This window comes from Paralichthys olivaceus, chromosome 4, assembly GCF_024713975.1.
Source record: "Paralichthys olivaceus isolate ysfri-2021 chromosome 4, ASM2471397v2, whole genome shotgun sequence".
Lineage (NCBI taxonomy): Eukaryota > Metazoa > Chordata > Actinopteri > Pleuronectiformes > Paralichthyidae > Paralichthys > Paralichthys olivaceus.
In genome coordinates, this window is record NC_091096.1 from 13789041 (window position 1) to 13807032 (window position 17992).

General features: G+C 43.8%; 1 protein-coding gene across 1 annotated transcript in view; it reads right to left on the reverse strand.

Annotated features, from left to right (window-relative positions):
* Positions 1 to 1253: 1253 nt before the first annotated feature.
* epg5 (ectopic P-granules autophagy protein 5 homolog (C. elegans)) overlaps positions 1254 to 17992 on the reverse strand; it is a 19488-nt gene continuing 2749 nt past the window's right edge. The window contains exons 4-45 of the mRNA XM_020101022.2: positions 17731 to 17929; positions 17478 to 17614; positions 17280 to 17387; positions 17122 to 17195; positions 16866 to 16974; positions 16294 to 16408; positions 16065 to 16215; positions 15806 to 15967; positions 15559 to 15716; positions 15030 to 15181; positions 14468 to 14608; positions 14198 to 14359; positions 13981 to 14103; positions 13634 to 13896; positions 13413 to 13553; positions 13140 to 13284; positions 12574 to 12771; positions 12111 to 12218; positions 11885 to 12007; positions 11561 to 11727; positions 11234 to 11470; positions 11029 to 11152; positions 10780 to 10924; positions 10411 to 10582; positions 10101 to 10263; positions 9845 to 9987; positions 9577 to 9733; positions 9301 to 9495; positions 8999 to 9212; positions 8204 to 8391; positions 7568 to 7775; positions 7393 to 7468; positions 6841 to 6944; positions 6553 to 6728; positions 5266 to 5490; positions 4972 to 5181; positions 4309 to 4453; positions 3958 to 4200; positions 3490 to 3703; positions 3136 to 3354; positions 2674 to 2788; positions 1254 to 2570 (exon numbers count right to left, since the gene is read on the reverse strand). Coding sequence (XP_019956581.2) covers positions 2388 to 2570; positions 2674 to 2788; positions 3136 to 3354; positions 3490 to 3703; positions 3958 to 4200; positions 4309 to 4453; positions 4972 to 5181; positions 5266 to 5490; positions 6553 to 6728; positions 6841 to 6944; positions 7393 to 7468; positions 7568 to 7775; positions 8204 to 8391; positions 8999 to 9212; positions 9301 to 9495; positions 9577 to 9733; positions 9845 to 9987; positions 10101 to 10263; positions 10411 to 10582; positions 10780 to 10924; positions 11029 to 11152; positions 11234 to 11470; positions 11561 to 11727; positions 11885 to 12007; positions 12111 to 12218; positions 12574 to 12771; positions 13140 to 13284; positions 13413 to 13553; positions 13634 to 13896; positions 13981 to 14103; positions 14198 to 14359; positions 14468 to 14608; positions 15030 to 15181; positions 15559 to 15716; positions 15806 to 15967; positions 16065 to 16215; positions 16294 to 16408; positions 16866 to 16974; positions 17122 to 17195; positions 17280 to 17387; positions 17478 to 17614; positions 17731 to 17929 — 6792 coding nt within the window. The 3' untranslated portion in view covers positions 1254 to 2387. The remainder of the gene's footprint in view (positions 2571 to 2673; positions 2789 to 3135; positions 3355 to 3489; positions 3704 to 3957; positions 4201 to 4308; positions 4454 to 4971; positions 5182 to 5265; positions 5491 to 6552; positions 6729 to 6840; positions 6945 to 7392; positions 7469 to 7567; positions 7776 to 8203; positions 8392 to 8998; positions 9213 to 9300; positions 9496 to 9576; positions 9734 to 9844; positions 9988 to 10100; positions 10264 to 10410; positions 10583 to 10779; positions 10925 to 11028; positions 11153 to 11233; positions 11471 to 11560; positions 11728 to 11884; positions 12008 to 12110; positions 12219 to 12573; positions 12772 to 13139; positions 13285 to 13412; positions 13554 to 13633; positions 13897 to 13980; positions 14104 to 14197; positions 14360 to 14467; positions 14609 to 15029; positions 15182 to 15558; positions 15717 to 15805; positions 15968 to 16064; positions 16216 to 16293; positions 16409 to 16865; positions 16975 to 17121; positions 17196 to 17279; positions 17388 to 17477; positions 17615 to 17730; positions 17930 to 17992) is intronic.

Sequence of the window (17992 nt, forward strand, 5' to 3'; positions counted from 1 at the left end):
ATGTGTGCACAGTGAGCACATAGCTTACACAGTAAACTGATCTTACTCCCTTGTTGTCTGAGGTTCTTGCATAAAACAGATTGTAATCACATTCCTGGAGGTGTACACACAACCTGTTTTATGTCTGCATTTAATGACCGCTGAGCCACGTGCTGCTCCGATGCTGAGTGTGCACTGATATCAGCTTAGGAGCAACTGCTCCTGACCTGATGCTGCGTTTCCATGGCGACACAGCAATGTGCCAGACAGTGATGTGTCTGCCAGGAAAACTCCTCTGAGCGTGTGTGCGTGCATGTGTGTGTGTGTGTGTGAGATAAAAAAAGAGATATTCACTGAGGGTTAAGTCTGAGAGCAGACTGTCACATGAATATCCACGGCTTGGAGAGTACTGCACCGCCTCAGCCGAGAGACGGGAGAGCAGGAGGCCGACTGAACGGCGAGACAACAGACGACGGATTCACACAACATACCGCAGGTTTTAGGGTTTTTTTTAACATGAAGAGGAGGCAGCATCAAGTGTCTGTGAGCATCTCCTACCACCCCTCCTCTTCTCTCCCTCTCACAGCCTCAAAACATCCCGTCCTTTCCACCTCCTCTCTCACTTCTCCCCTTCCCGTAACCATAGAGACCACTGTTGCCTGAAGAGAGGACAGACGTGGTGGTGTCAAATGAGGATGCTGGATGTATATGTGCACACACACACAGGCACACAAAAACACACAGCGTACTTTACAGCCCTCCTCCTGAACAATCTGTAAAAGCTTCTGTACTGGCTGCGGACATGTACCTTCGCACAGATGCAGAGAACAGGATGCAGACGCCAGTCAAAACACTTCTAGCACACACTTGTCATAACAGGCTTCTCACACAAGGAAGCGTTCTAAATCAATCTGACCATCTGCAGCATTATGCAGTGAGAATGCTGATTTCAGTGCACTGTGTCCCCAATTGCTGTCTGGCTCTGGTTCCTCACGTCTCAGCGTCTGCGTCTTGTGGTGTCTGCCCATGTGACCTGTCCAGGGTGTTTTAGATCAGCCCTCCTGCTCTGAGAGGCTTCTCCATGTGTAACATATGGTCCAAGATCACAGAGCTGCATTGTTAAATACCAGCTGTGAGACGCTGAGTTTCTCTTTTACTGAACAGTTGTTTTTCTTTTGTGCAGCCCCTACAGACCCATTCCAGTTCACTGACTCATGTAAAAGAAACGCCTCTGACATTCACAGTCACCAAATAACACAGGCAATAAGGCGAGCTTCAGGCTGCAGAGGTGCAGCAGAGTTATTATTGAGACGGCATAGAGCAACAGAGGAGGTAAAATGACATGGGTAATTAAAATATGAAATCTTGGATGTACTGTCGGCTAAATCTAGATTACACTCTGCCTTTATCCTCAAATGCCACTATGGGTCTATATAAGTCCAGGTATAGATATAGATATTTACTAATTCCATTGGAATTAGTCATTTGTATCACAGAGCACATATTACTTTATAAGGAAGCCGAGTGGTGTGGCACACTAAGTATTTTCGAGTGCATGTGCTTTCTGAACCTTACAGACACAGGTGACACAAACAGAACACATGGTCAAGAAGGTTTAAGTATCTGAGCAGATGAAAACAACATGTCTTTGGCAGAAACAAGCAAAGCACTAATGGCTGAACATGAACATAATACTGGCAAATGTTCTGTAACTAAACATCACTTCACTTCATACAGGCACCCACTGTTCTCATCTGTATACAGTACTCAGAATTGAGATGTTTCAGATTGTAGCTCAGTCATATGAACCTAGTCAACCAGCTCCCCCCACCGGTATTCCTCCCCTCCCCATTTTAAGAAGGTTCTACTAAAGTTATAAGTCTATTAGATCTGTCCGTCAACTTCCTCCAAATAATTTGTGGACCCTTCAACTTTTTTCTGTGAGATTCCACGTACAGGTGGGAAATTGACACTTGAAGCACGGAGCGGAACTCTGATTCTGGAATTCTGCTTCAATAAATATGTGCAACATTGGTGTTGAAAACCAACAACTTGTATAAAAAGCATCAAAGCATGAACATGAGGGAAGAAAAGACACACGTGTGAGAAATAGTCAGAGCACAGCACAAGACATTTCTTGTGCTCCTGATTGACGGAGCACAGAAGTTTTTTTTAAATAAATGCACAGCAAGCTTTGATGAACAGTCAGTTTCTGTCTCAGAGCCCACGGTGAAGTTGCTCTTGTTGATAAAATAATAAAAGCATTTCAGTACCAGTGCAACTACTTGGAAACTTTGTGCTCCAACAAGATTTGCGTCTGTGCAGAGCAGACGTTTACTGTCACTGTATTTGCCACAGAAAGGTAACATCCTCTCAATCTCCAGCATACGTGTCTGTTCAAGTCAGTTTCAACGGATAATGTGCAGGTATTTGAGGTCAGGGTACAGGAGGTTGGCAAGCAGGGCCAGAAGTCGGGGTGCATCTTTGAGACAGTGTCCTGGGTAGCGGATGAACTGGACTGCCTTATTCACAGAGTCCTCCAACTCAGCGTACTGCTTATTGCTGCACATCGCCTCCAACATCCCCAATGTCTGCATTCAGGAAAAAACAAACATGAACAACACAAAGTTATTTTTAGGAGATAATTGCAGAGTAGAACATGAAAACACTGTATTTGCAGCTTTTGTTGCATACTTGCTGTGCTTTGGCAGAGAGCTGTAAGTCACTGGTGGGTTGGAGTCGAAGCTCCGTCTCTGATGGTAACTGGACTGACAAGAATGCTGCCAGACTGCGTACCACCACCCTGAACCTAGACGTAGAGGAGATACACATAAACAGCTGGATTATCAACAGTGGCAAGTATTACTTAGCCTAAAGGTGTTTTCATGACCTCCACCAGGGAGGTTATGTTTCCCTCTGTCTGTTTGTTCATTGGTTGATTAAATTTTGGTGCTGATCCAGATCAATCTTTCAACCTTGTTTAAGATTCTGAGATAATAATTTATGGATCTTGATGAAAATTCTCAGACACATGAACTTATCTATGAGTGTTTGAAATTCAGTGCATTTTTATTGAATTTAAGGCAACTATTGGGCCTTGGCAGAGGAATGCACTCTACCATTCCAGTTTGCTAATAAAATTGCATGTGAGCCTACCGATTAGAAACAGGAGACCTCTTTCCCAGGCCAATTGCTCCCAGCAGCCCAGAGTTCAGTCTTTCTTCTCCCAGCTGAAGCAGCCTGGTTTGCAACCTCAACAGACCCATGACAATTCCCGACACCTCAGTCAGGCCGGCCTGTGGCTGCAGCTGCTCCACTGATAGGTTCAGTGCTTTGTGCCACCAGAGAAACAGCTTGGCTTCATCACCTGGACCACTGCACAGATGAAAGACATCACAGCTTTTTACTATGCCTGAGAGACAAACTGCAACATATTGTCAAACACAATCTGGAAACTCTAAATAATAGAAATTTTAGCCACATGAATTTAGATTATGAGATGGGGCAAACCTTGGGAAGACCTGATTGGTCCATGTGTTAATTAGAGCCAGAGTCCGTCTCTCATTGGCTGCTGTGTATTCAGAGTTGAGGCGCTGTAGGACGAATGCATAGAGCGTCAGGAAGCTGCCTCCTGAGTGGCTCTCAGACAGGAAGTCATCCACTGTGAGCTCAGGGACCTGCAGTGACGCCAACACAGGGCCCCAACCTACAGACTCCTCATCAGCTTAACATGGAGAAACAAAGACAGTGGGAGGAGAAATGTGTGAACCCTTGAGTGTAAACCAACTTTTTGTTCAACTTAGAACTTAAAACACTTTTATTCAGAGAGGACTGGCAGTAAAGACATCATACAAAGACTTAAATACTGCGTTCCTCTTAAAGTAACACTGTTTAAGGCAACCACTCTGCAAACAACACTAATCCTCAGTTAAATAACATTGGTGCCAAAAAAATGCCCCACACTGTTACTTTAGTTACCATGGTTGAAGTACGCTGTGATGGATGCCTCCATGATGCGTGTCATGTGCCGTACTGATGCCAGACAACGGGCGCAAGCTGTGAGAAGCGGCAGAACAGGAAAACCCCTCCCCTTCCTGTCCAGCCAGGTAATGACATGAGCAGCAAGTGCCTCTCCTGTTGAAACGCCAACGCCATTCAGCAAAGCCAAGGTGTCGCTGAAGAGGCTGCAGAACGCCATGTGTCTCTGCTCCAAACCCGTGTCTGCAAAGGAAATGATGACTTATAAGTGTGCCCATGTGGCACGTGCTCTATTGGGTTGCTCTATCGGGTGGCCATGTTGTTAAAGGTGTTGAAGTGAGGACATCTCACCTGGTGGGTTGAATGTGACGATGCTCTCCAGAAGAGTCTCCAGCTGAGCCTCCAGGCTGCCGAGGGTGATGCTGCCTCCTTGTTCCAGAGTCACCAAAGACTGCACACACCAGCCCACGTATGCTCCAGCCTTCAGTGTCTCCTCCTGACAGACGAAAAGAGATCATGGTTTATGCTGAGTGTATATATTTCCACAGCTTTTCATGCATATTTTCCCTTCTATACTATATCTACTATCTTTGACAGTAAGGCTATTTTTCAAATAAACAAAAACACCAATGCTGCATGTCAGAGCAGCCCTGTGCACAGTATAAAGCCACATCAGAACATTTGTCAGGGTTTTACAGTTTTACATTTCTGAAATTTGTCTAAGTGATACTGAGCTGGCAACAAAAACTGAATTGTTTAAGTCTAAAAGACAGTCATTAATATATTATCTAACTAAAGGGTAGTTAGATAATAATGAGATTAAGACCCTTTAAATTGGCTCACAAACTCTCAGCTGTAGCTAAACAAGTTTTCATTCATTTATTTATCTGTAATTGCACTGATCACCTTAATACTAAATCCTGAATGAGTCTGTATTCAGTGTTCTCATTGAGACTAGACAGAGCTTTAGAGGGTCACGATACTTGTAAAACAAACAGCACTATATTGTCTCACCCAGTGTGGAACTTCATTGGAGAGAGGGTGGAGCCCGGCAGCACTGCGCAGTGACTTAAGCAGCAGCTGAGGGGCAGATTCAGTGCTTAGCAGCAAAGAGGGGGGGTAGTGGGTGCTGACATATCCCAGAATGCCTTGGTATGAGGACAGGTCCAGCTGATGCCAGGGCAGAGAGGACGACTGGACCAACAGGCCGAGCAGAGGGGAGTCCTGCAGATAGAGGAGGAGAAAAACTTGAGAATCAGTGAAAGAAAGAAGAGGTCTGAGCCCTTAACTAACATCGTCTACACTCACCTGTTGACTCAGGAGCTGTTCCTCCTTTGCCAGAAACACCAGCATGTACAGCAGATAGACTAACATGGTGTGTGACTCCTTCTGAGGGTGCGAGTCCAGTAAAGCTGGATATGTTATGGATGCAGAAGGTGTTTGTAAGTATTCACTCAGGACGCTGATCCAGTTCACCCCACACAACACTTCACCTATAAACAAGAAGCAGCTCTTGGGACTTCCTCTCTCCACCTGCAGACACAGCAAGGCGAGAAAATAAACAAAAATCTGCAGTCGAAACACAAACCTACAGACAAATCAATCCTCTTGACTCTCGAATGACTGTACTCAGAATATTTATTATTTCTGATGATACATTTTATGTTTTACTCGAAGCAGCACGTTTCCTGTATAGCTAAACTGAAAATCCAGCTCTTGAAAGTTATTTGACTATAAATCTGTTGAATCATATTAAACTTAATTGAAGGGACTTCAACAAAGGGGATGAGAGATGTCTTTTGAACATTTCAAATCAAATCAGAATTCATTGTCATTTTACCAGACACATAACAGTAGCGCAGGAAGAATGAAATGTGTTTCCCCTGGGATCACTTAATAAGATAAAAGACTGAAGGAGATCTCACAAACAAAAAAGAAAACACACATTGTCCCTTAGTCCTATCAATTGTTAATAAAATAGATAAGATAAAATGTCCATCTTAAAAGAGCATGTGAATTTAAAATCCATGCTTCGGTGCCTAATTAGTGGCTGTAGATGAACAGTGTGAGGTGAAGTGCAAACTTAGTGCAGAGTTTGTTGCTGCAGAAGAAAAACAAACATAAATGATTACAGATACAGAAGATACAAATTTTAAAAAGTTATTAAAGAGATCAATGAGAAGAAAAGATTGACTTCACAGCTTAGAAATTATCAATAACTGAAGATGATATATTTATTTGACTAATAAAAACAGATGGCTTGCCTTCCCTTTTCCTCCTCTGGCTCACTTCTGTACATGTTCTGGTATATATTAACATTCATGGATACACTACCTTGTTTATTTTTGTTTTAATAACATTATATTCTTTTAAATCGTGTATAGTAGACTGTATAAAGGCATGTGAGTCTAGAGAGACATACCCACATGGCTCCTGTGTCTAGGAACAGGGTGTTGAGTCTATAATTATGTGAAGTGAGGCTAATAATAGGACCTGAGGCCCAGGACCGAGGTCTCAAATTAACAAGCTCCCCTGTGTAATGAATCAGTTTGCAGTGTTTTTCGGGGGGGTCAATTATGGAGTAGAGTATCTCACATTGAAGAGCTGCTCCATGAGCCGAGTGTCAGGGTGCAGGTATCTCCAGTGCAGGCTGCGGAGGTGTGTGTGGTACAGGTAGAGAAGGTACTCGGGTGTTCGGGGCGAGGTGCAGCTCTCACAGTACTGCATCATACATAGCCACAGAGCCCCTCTCTGACCAGGGAGCAGACGATCTGCAACGTACCAGCACATGCACGTTAAAAATAAGTTCAACAGCCAGGCAAAAAAGGAGAGCAGCACTTGAACAGTCACTCATGTGTGAACGTGGCACTTCTGGGGACCCACCTCTGAATCTGTGATGCAGCGTGTCAGTGAGTTGAGCGTACAGACCAACCAGACTGGCTGCTGCACTCGCATCAGTCTCCAGCCACGGGTAACATCTGAGATTACTGAGACAAAGAAACACAGATATTGACATTGTCTTTGTTTCTTGAAAGCATTTACCTGCTCTCTGTATAAACCAGGGGAATCAAAGCACAAACTTCTGGCGACATTTTGGACTTCATTTTGACATGGATGACTCATTCCTTAGACGCATCAGTAAACAGTTAATCTTCTCTCGGAGCAGTGTCACGTTTGTGTTTAATTTTACTTCATAGATAAAATAATCTTGCACAGTTGGTACTGTTATGAAATACAGTACAACTACAACCTGATCAACATCTTTTCTTCACCTGTAAAAGAAACAAGGATTACATCGGATAAAAAGGAGAATAAATATTTTTTGATCTGCTGCCCTCTCTGGAGCTTCTATTGTCTGTTCTCATATGTCTCACATCTGTCTCACTTTCCAGCTTTCCACCATCTATAACTCAGCTAAGGTTGTGCAATGCTTACCCGCTGTCATCTGTGTCCACAGGAAAGATCCACGGCTTGAATAACTTCACAATCTTACTGTGCAGGTCCTGCAGAGCTGTGAGAATGGAAGAGACATTTCTCAGTCACAATGGCAGCTACGAAATATTCACAAAACTAAGGTTGAAATCAGTGGATGCTGACATTTGTTTTTTACCTTTCATTGTTTTGCTGCTGCCCACAGACTCTCTGGCACAGCCACTGAGCTGCACATTGATTAGACAACTAATCAAATGATCCCAGAGGCAAACGACCTCAGTGATGTATGGAGTCCAGGCAGAGTAGAGTCCGAAGCTGCGGAGGTCTGGCTTACTGAGACGACTCCGCAGGAAGTAATCACTGAGCCAGTCAACTGTCTCATCCACCTGTAAGCAGGCAATACAACAACACAGCACTGTTGGATTGATAATTAATAGTTAAGTATCAATTTGTTCAGTTAAAGCCAGGGTTGGAAATCCTGGAAAAGCTTGCAGGAGAAGGCTACAGTTTGAAAAAATACAACCGATTCATCCCACCCCCTTCCATCAGCCCTCTCCTCAAAGCTATGCCCAAAAACACGTGACACCTACTTTTCTGCAATTCACTTGCTAACTTCAAGTCATGCACAGTGAGAGCACGGGCAGGCAGGTTGGTTACTAACAGGCAGGTACACCAACCAATCGTTTTATTTACAGTTGTAGAGCAAATGACATGATTGCTCATGTTAATTTAAGTTGTTTGAGTGCCACAGACACCAGCTTTTTTTCCAGACGAGGGATCTGAATCTAATATAAGCAACATAAGCATGAGTTACCTGCTGAGGAGAGAGGCTGACGGTGGATCTGTAGGGAGTTGCTTGGGGCCCAACAGCACGGCTGGGGACATCGGGGGTGCCAAGGGCTTGTTCGGCTTTGCTCTTGGAGCTGCGCAACGGAGGCAAACAGCCCAGCACTCGCAGAGTCACCTTCCAGCACTCTGGACTCAGTAACTGGTTTGACGAGCCTGGTGAGGTTAAATAACAACTTTTTTAAAGAAGTTGCACATCAAACCTCTAAAATCAACGTTCTTCATATAAAATACTGAATGAGCTTTTGGATTATGGATCTATTTGGAGCCATCTCATCTCATGGTGCTGCATTAATACCATTAAAAGACAAACTTTCAACTCAGACATGATCCTGTAAATTGAGGGAAAGATTCAGCTAATGGCATTCATTAATCTATTTTTTAATTTTTAATTTTGTTTGTGGGAAGATGAGTAGGAGGCGTTCTTTGAGGAGGATGAATGTGCTTCCTCTGAATCACTTGAAGGAGGAACAAGAAGACTTATCAAAGCACCGCCTAAGTGCTTTAACAGGCAACGTGTAACATAAAAGAAAATGAAATGCTGTTATTGAATGTGACAGATTGCTCTCAAGTAATTCTCTGTAAGTTATTCTTCCTTTAGTGCTCGTGTTAAGTCTGATGTGGTTTAACCTTTAATTGCGTGTTGTTTAATTAGCAAGGATGTTTGAGTAAATGATGAATCAAGTTGTGGCTTAAATGATTATTTGAGTCATTAATTCAATGGGACATCATTGTATACACACACACGCACACACGCTCTTACTGGTCATAAGCAGACGCAGGCAGTCACTGTAGTGATCAGGGAAATGGTGGCGCAGCAGCCAGGTCCAGTGTTTGGTGAAAAGGTGAAAAGGTGTGAGAAGTTCGGGCTCCGGATCTTTGCCACAGACACAGAGAGCTCCGTGGATCAACTCCAGCAAGCGGGTTCTCTCCGAAAACACAGGATGGGCTTCACTCAGCCACTGGGACAAGTCAAACTGCAGGTGGAAGATGCAGCCGTAAGTGGATGACTGTAGATGCAGAGAATATATTTCTTCAGTGAGTTGTATTTGTGTCTGGACTGACCTTCGTGAGGAGCATGAAAATGACGTCAGCGCTGTCGAGATGTAGGGACGTCACCACATCCTGGTAGAGGAAGACGAGCTGATTGGGTGCAGCGTTAGGGGTGAAGAAGGGAGAAATGAGGGGGCACAGACGCCGCTGCTCCAGGATGGTCTTCAGGACACGACCACACTCATCTGCGTTGCCTTGGATAAACACCTGCACACAGATAAAAGTTAATGAATGGGCTCCTTTTATCAGTTCTGTACTCTACTTATCAGTAAGTCCATTTTCTTTCACCTGTCCCAGTATCTCCACACATGAGGAGAGGTACTGGCGTGTTGGGGGATGTCGCAGCGTGTCCTCACACACAAAGGAGACCACCTGGTAAAAGGCTGACACGCCGACATGCTGCACCACAGGTGATTTCTGTGCCTTGTACATGTTCACCAGCGCCCTGAGAACATAATTATACATCACACTGAAGTTAAACCACCCTGTTTTGATCAACTTGTTCTTTCTCCTGAATGTGTTTTACTGTGATGTAGCAGAATCTGTTCATACTGACGTGATAAAGTTCTCAGTGTGAACCGCAGCCTGGGCCAGACTTTTAGGAGGAGGAGCCATGGCGTCGGTTTGGATTTTTTTGATGTCCCTGCGCAGTGACGTTATCTGAGTCTGTACTGCCTCCTGTCTCTGCACACACTCACACTATGGGGTTACACAAACACACACACACAGACACACACACAGATTAACAACCATGGCAAAGACTTCACAGTGGTATCTCATGATGTGAAAATATGCAGTTTTAGTGGAAGTACTGTGACGGTGATGTTTGCAGGTCCCTGGCATGGCATCCCTCCCTTCCCTTTACACTCCAGGGCCATGGTGACCTGCTCTGATCGGTTCTTATACAGCAGAGGGAGGCTTTCCAGAAGTTCCTGCTCCATTGCCACCTGCTGGGCTTCACTCGCCACTGCAATCCTAACACCAAAACCAAGTATTAGTGTGTGGCTTTGTATATATATATGTATGTGTGTGTGTGTACAAACAAACAAGGGGATTTCTGTGTATAAATGTGTACACTTTGTGCCACTGATATGATTTAATGTGTCTATGATGTCCATATACCTAGCCCGGTCTTGCAGAATGCAGAGGTCCTGCTGCAGCAGCTCAGCAGCAGCTTTAGAGTCAGTGAAGCAGGTGGTTGGTACCTCAGCCACTGGAGCCTTGTGCTGCTGCAGCTCTGGAGCTGGATGAGGTATTGGATGCTTCTGCAGGTTGGACAGGATACGCTCCCGAGCTGCACACACAACAAAACTTCAAACGACTGAAAAACTAAATAAAAATCTTTTTCATGCAAACAGGAAGAAATGGCAGAGGGCAATTGTTATTTTGTTACTTGTTATTTTTGTTAGGGAAATAATATTAACATAAACATTCCACAGCATACGAACCTCCTGCTAGATTTATGACTTTGTGTGTGTTTAAGGTTTGTACCGTTGTTGGGGCTGGTGTAGTCGGTGAAGCCGGGGCTTTGAGCCTGTAGGAACGTTGGCTCACACTGCACCTTGTCCCACAGAGACAAAACCTCCCTCTCATCATACTGCAGACGTTCCTGGTCCACATACTCTAGCCACATTTCCTACAGAACAACACAACAACACACAAATGACTAACTAACATACATTATTTGTTATCTGTAAATACGAACACAGAAAAAGATAATGAATAAGACATATCACCTACCTGATGTCGCTGCATGACCTGTGCCAGTCTGTGAGGTTCATATTCTGCAGGAAGGGAGGGGATGTAAACTTCCTGCTTCTGCATAGTCTCGTCATCCAACCACACAGCGAATACACCAAACAACCTACAGACAACAGATCAGCTGAGATTTGAAACCCTGTAAACATACAAATGTTTGGATGTAGTCTAAGCAAGAGAGACCTACCTGACCAGCTCTGTGTGTAGCTGAGGAGAGGTGAGGTAAGGGGGATGGGGATTGTCAGGGGTTTCGTCACCCTGGCTGTCCGATGAGGGTGTGTGTAGTGGGGGCACCCTGAGAGCCTGACTAGCAGCATGGTGGAAGTCTGACACCACTTGTATTCTCTGTCTCAAATCTCTGAGTAACGCAGCATGAGATGAAGCCTGGAAGAACCTTCGCCCGATGCATCCGCCTGCAGCAAGCCTGGTGGACAACATACACAAACAGGTGAAAACATGCTTATTTTACTGGTTTCTCTGGTTAGGAATAGTAATATCTGTTTGTGTATCGTACCCGTACTCAGGCCCAGGCTGTCTGAGGAAGAGCTGCAGGAACTTCTGCCAGACCAGAGGAAGGAGTGGGTGGTCAGGGGGTGTGACTAAAGCCTGACATGCCCAGCGGTACACCTGCAGCCGCTGCAGAGATGGGGCTACCGGCAACTTCAGCCTCTGCTGCGCCCTCTGGCTCAGACACAAACACACTGTTAACACCAGCTACATACAATACCCAGGATCATGAGCCAGCAGTAGACTAGACTACTCACAACCATGATACTGCTCATTGTCTTGGCAAGAAAGTAATAAAGTATGTATAACTGTTGTGTGTTTGTCTGTGTACCTTTAAGGCTTGTTCTGGAGAGATGTTTGGCTCTGACAAGAGCTCATGTTCAACACAGCGTCTCAGCTGAGAATCTTCTTCAAACACCCCCTCCATGTTTAGCACCAGCCAAGCGAACCAAACCTACAAACAAACACAACACAAAGTCTCTCAGGACAGAGTGCTTTCCTGATACAAGCCTCAGTACTTGCTCATACTGTTCATACTGCGCTTTGGGGAACTTTACCTCTGCACTAAGCGATTGGCCCTCTATGAAGGAGGGTGTGGCGTTTCCAGCAATCCAGCCAACTAGAGAGGAGAGCAGACCCCGATCTCCATGGTAACCCAAGGCATTCTGCATGAGGTATGAAAATGGAAAAAATTACAGACATTACTGATGTCACTGTGACCGTTCTTCTTCATAAGTAGCACTTTTTACCTCAAGTCGTCGTGATGAAAACCTTTCACTTGTCAATCAAGGTTAGCCTGCTAATTTCTTACTATTACAATACAATATTTAAGTTTACTTTTTAGCATGCATCACCACCAAGCTCTTTTTTCTGTAATGGTTAACCCGTTTTCAATTGTTGTAATATGTATCTCAATAATGATGCTAAAGACAATTTACAGTGATAAAATCATAAACTTGAACCTTTGTGGCCGAGGAAAGTCCCAAAATTATTCAATGCTCAAAAATAATGAGTAAATACCTTGTGCTGTTGATAGAGGAGTTTCTGCACACATTCCTCCTGGTGGTGTGTGAATGCAGCACAGCAGATCTGATCCATGAGGAACAGGATGGTTTTATCTCGGTACCACAGGTTCTGCTGAGTCAGAATTCCCACCCAAAACTCCAGCACTGCTACAGGTCCAACACGACCAGGCTGTGAACTCTCCCCAACATGACTCTGGAAGATAAAGCATCTATACATGTCATCTTTGAGTTGAAGAGGATGTATAAGATAAGAAAACGTTCTTACAAAATGGTGGTAACTAAAACATTAACACTAACTCTGATCCATATCTCCTGTATTTATGATTAAGTGAGTGAAACATGTATCAGCAGTTAAAGGCTAATAATTGTACAGTTTATATAATACAAAAAGCACTGGGACTTAAGATATTACTGACAAATACTTCCAAATATTAATACATTTCTTCCTACATTTCCTCCAGACCTACTAGTTTAATAATAGTACTTTTCCATCTGTCTACTAATCATTATAGGATATTAATAATTATCTTGCATTTATATCAAAAGCTCTCACTGACAAACCTGAATGACACTATTCAGCAGTCTGACATTGTCTCCGTATGTGGTTCCTGTGAGGAGCGGTGCTACCCGGTGAGTGACCTGCTGCGTCACACCTTGAGGACACACGCTGTCGTACTGCAGGAACAGCTGCATACAACTTATAAACCTGCCATTAACAGGAGGATGACAGTCGAGACAACAATAAGTGTAAGTGAGATAAAGTAGCTGATATAATAAATACCTTTATTTCTGGTTTTATTATGGGCTGTGTTTGAAAAGGTGCATCTGTCTTACTGAGAGTTGTTGAGCAGGTAAAAGCTGAGCGGGTATGTTGGGGGTAGTATGTTGTCCAGCAGATGCACGGCAGCTTTCAGGTGTCGAGACTGAATCAGACTCTTCAGCAGCCCAACTCCATCAGTACAAAAGTGTTCAAGGCTGAAAAATCAAAGGATATTAACCTAATCCAAATCAACAGTCAAATCATCCATAAATATCATGTTAGTACAAGTACAAACCTGTGTCCCACGGTTGTCATGGCAATGGAAAGGTAGCATCCAATTGGGATGCCTGATTTTACAGCCCTGAGAACAGAATGCATGCTGGGAGTGTGCGTAAGCTCTGGAGGTGGGTTGGATGCCAAAGCAGGAACTGACCAGGCTTCTTTAGGTCTCTGAGCATTGCCATGGAGCTTCAGCCTTAACAGCAGCTGCCACGCCCACTGACTGAAGGATGCTTCAGGCGAAACACCCAGACGAAGGACACTGGCGAGGTAAGACACCTGAGGAGAGGAAATGGAAAGTAATATTGTTGGATGAAGCCAAGGTCAGTTTAGATGCATGTGTTTGACAGGCGGATGTGTTACCTGTTTGATGCCTTCAGATATGAGGCCACTATATGGTTTGTCAGTAAGGTACTTCTGATAAGCTTCTGCCACCAGCAGAGCCACTTCACTGTGGAGAGATGAAGACAGGACCAAGGAGCCATCCTGCGAGAGGAAACAGGTTTAGTTGTTTCATTACAAACTCACAACTGTGCTGTCAAGACTCTCAGGAAGGTATTTTCTAATTCTCGACCACTACCTGTGCGTAGCCCCAGTTCAGACCCTCCAGGATAACACAGGCCAGCCGGTTCTCCACAGCAGACAGAGGATGATGGAGCAGCCAGGCTCCGATCACACATATTTCCTCCGGCTGTGGCTGCCACAGACTCAGGGGCAGCTCTTTACACAGGTATAGAGCCACCTAATACAAACAAATCACATGGACAAAAACTCATGAGTTTAACATCTGATTACATAATACACTTTTCTAATAAATACAGAACTACTTGCATAAAATAGTAATACTGACCATTCCCACAGTCTGTATCGTCTCTCTGAGTTTTTCCAGGAGCACAGAAATAACATAGGGATGGGCTATTGCTATGGCAGCCAGCAACTCCCTGCCCACCTTAGAGTATATTTCTCTGGTAGACGTGCTCACATATGCCACCTGAGGAGAAAACAAAAAAAGAGATGTCAACAAAAAGTTAGGCACTATATGTCTTGTATCCAAGAGGACAGGGTAATGAATCCGAACCAGCATTTATCAGATTATCCTTCAAATTTTATCTTTTTCTCTATGCTACACTCAGAAAAAAAGTTTAGACAACTGAACAATGGAACAGATGGTTTCAAAGTGGATGAAAGTGCATTAATCTATATCCATGTAAATTTCAGGAGGATAAAAACTACGGAACCATCATTCATACAGCAAATTCACGTTTATGATGTTTCACAAAGTCTTTCCTTCAGCCAACCATTGCTCCAGTAATTTAATTCATTTAGTCCATAAATAATGTGAAAAATCTGATTTTTCTTTTAATGTCTTTTACACATCTGTACTAGTATTTCAGGCTGCATCCGTTCCCTACCTGGTAAATCAGCAGAGTGATAGTAGTGATGAAGGTGGGGTCACAGTGCTGAGTCGGTGTAGCCATGTGTGCTAGTGCAGTGAGGAGGGAGATACCGTCAGAGCTGTTCACCTCACACAGCCACTGCTCAAATCTCACCTGGTGCTCTGGGTCTGTGACAAAGACAGTCCATTTATAACAATGCAGCAAAAGTACCAAATAAAAAAATTAAAATAATAATAAGCTTCATTTGTGTAGCATTTTTCTTAAAATTGCAAAGTGCTACACAGGAGACTAAAATAAAATAAAATAAAAAATTGAATAAAATTCACAAAATCTCAGACATATATGACTCATGAAATGTTAAAGTAATTTGAGAAAAGTTCAATTAAAAAGTTGTTGGTTTCTTTTAAAACTGCCTTCTCAATCTTTTTAAAGTAAGCTTTCAATATGATCAGGAAATTGTTGTGTCGCATCTTTACACCTGTGGCTGTTAAGATTCTTAGGTTAAAGACTATATTTTGTGCAGGTGAAGTGTGTGCGCTGTTACCTCTGAGAGACTGAATGCAGGAGTGTGTGTCAGGCGCAGTGCTGTGTGTTCCTTGTCCTGCTGTCTCTGCGCTCTGCATGACGTAAAGCACCTTCCACAGCATTGAGCTTGACAAAGTCCCGTACGGCATCTCAGACATAAACAACCAAATGCCCAGCCTGTGAGAGAGGACAACAAAATAGAAATACAGAAGTCCACAAAGTGAATCATTTACAGTCAAGGTGTAAACATGAGGCCAACTCATCACCTTTTGTTTCTGAGTACATGTAAAACAGCTCTGAGGAAGAGATGATCATATTCCAGCTGCAGCTTGTCCAAAGGCAGAGAGTGGACATGAGAGCTGGATCCAGCTGCACCAGTCACAGTCACATACTGGGCCCAGTGATCACTCACATAACACACTGTCATTCTGAGGGAGAGGAAAGAAGCCAAAGCATACAGACTTTAATGTCATGGATCTTCTGATGGTAGTAGTGTTGTAACCTGGTGTGTGAGCATGTACCGACCGTATGATGTGTCCTATTCGTTTGACCAGTTGTCTGTATCGCGCTCTGTTGTAGGTTTGAAGTCCGAGCGCCAGGATTTCGATGAGAGAGGAAGCAAAGGCAAACACACGCATCATCTTCTGACTGGAGTAGGCCTGAGGCTCATAGTTACCTGGAAACAGAGTGATCTGTCAGTTCATACAGTGAGTGTTCTAAACCAGCAGACAGAAGGACAGACAGACTCCCGTACCCTGCTTGCTCATGCCAAGCATGTGTGAGTAGAGCTGCTGGAAGGGGAACTGGGTTAGAAAAGAGATCAGGTCCTCCTCACAGAGCAGCAGCCAGCTGCTCTCTGGATCCTCGTCCTAAACACAGAGAGCGGAATGTTTATGCAAGTACATGACAGGATACTGTATATATTAAGAAAATTAGTCATCATCTATTTTTAGATATGTGTAGGCCAATGTATTAACATAATAAACAAAAGTATCTTCAAATATACTGAAAAATATGTTTCTTCAAAACAAAGAGGTTCCTAAGCAACATCTTAGTAATGGCAGCAGCCATGGTTTTTAGACAGCAGACTGATATTCAAATGACCATAGGTGTTCATTTGGCACTTTCATCCAACAGCTTCAAATGTGACTCAGCACAAAAACTAGAACATTCAGTTTTAAAAATGATCATCCACAGTGACATTTAACAATCAGTGAAGTATCTATCTCATATACAAACATTGGATATTTTTTGTATTTTAAAACTGTAACGTGGAGGTTTCATTTTTTTTTTAACGGAATGGAACAATTGCCTCCCAACACTTACTTCCTCACCACCTTCGTCCACTAGGGTCCAGTTGCCAGACTCGGGTCCAGAAGTGGAGGAGCTCTGACTATCACACGGCTTCATATGGCCCAGAAACTCTGCACGGTGTCTGATTTTAAACAGAGAAGTAAATGGTTAGAGCTGTGAGGTTGCAAGAGTTGGATTCCCATGTAAAACCATAGTCATAAACCTGTAGTGGACAGTTCAAATTCAGTAGGTAAAAAAGACTCTTTGTCAAAGGGGCTTCTGAACTTACCTGGAAGGTGACATCAGGATGGACAGAGCTTGCATAAAGTGCTGCACTCCACAGGCGTTTCCCAAAACTTGAATCTGGGGCAGAAGAAAAGAAAACTCCAGCCATCTGTGCGCACAACTATTGAACTAAACAATACAACACAACAATAAATCAATAACCTGAAGGAAGGGTGTGGACCACTTCCCAACTCCAGCAGGACAGCAGAGAAGATGGCACAGCAGGTACAGATGCTCTCCTGACCCTCCAACATGCAGCAGGACAGCCACCTGCAGAATGGACCAGAGCCTCATTAACAACAATGACAACAATATACTTCAACCGCTGGAAGATGAAGTAAGACATTTGTGTGTGAATACCAATCTCTCCAGCCAGTGATGGACGTCTGTTTGGAACTGTGTGTCATCGAGGACTCTACGTGTGAAGCTAAACAGGACACTTATGGCCTCTTTCAGGGTTTGGAGAGAACAAGGCTGTGTTTGGCTGCCAGAACAATCTGAAAACAAAAAATAAACGAGACAAAACATTAGTAAAACAGAATGCATGAGATGCATGATTGGAACATGCACGTTATTGCTACTTCAGGGCGAGTGTCATTTATAAGTCTCTCACCTCTCAGGAGACGATACAAGTATGATTCCACCTGGAGGCGTGACAGCAGAGCAGTATAAGCATGCAGCGCCACCTTCTGATGGAGCAGCTCACTGCGGGCTTCGAACAGTCTGCTCAGCTCAGCCAACACACTCTGACTGAAATCCGCCTGCTGGAAGCGGTGGTACCCACACACCTTAGACTGGTCTGCACACACACCCTGTGGGGAACAAACTTATATTAGAGGTGTTATAACAGCACATGATCATTACAGTTCTTTAAT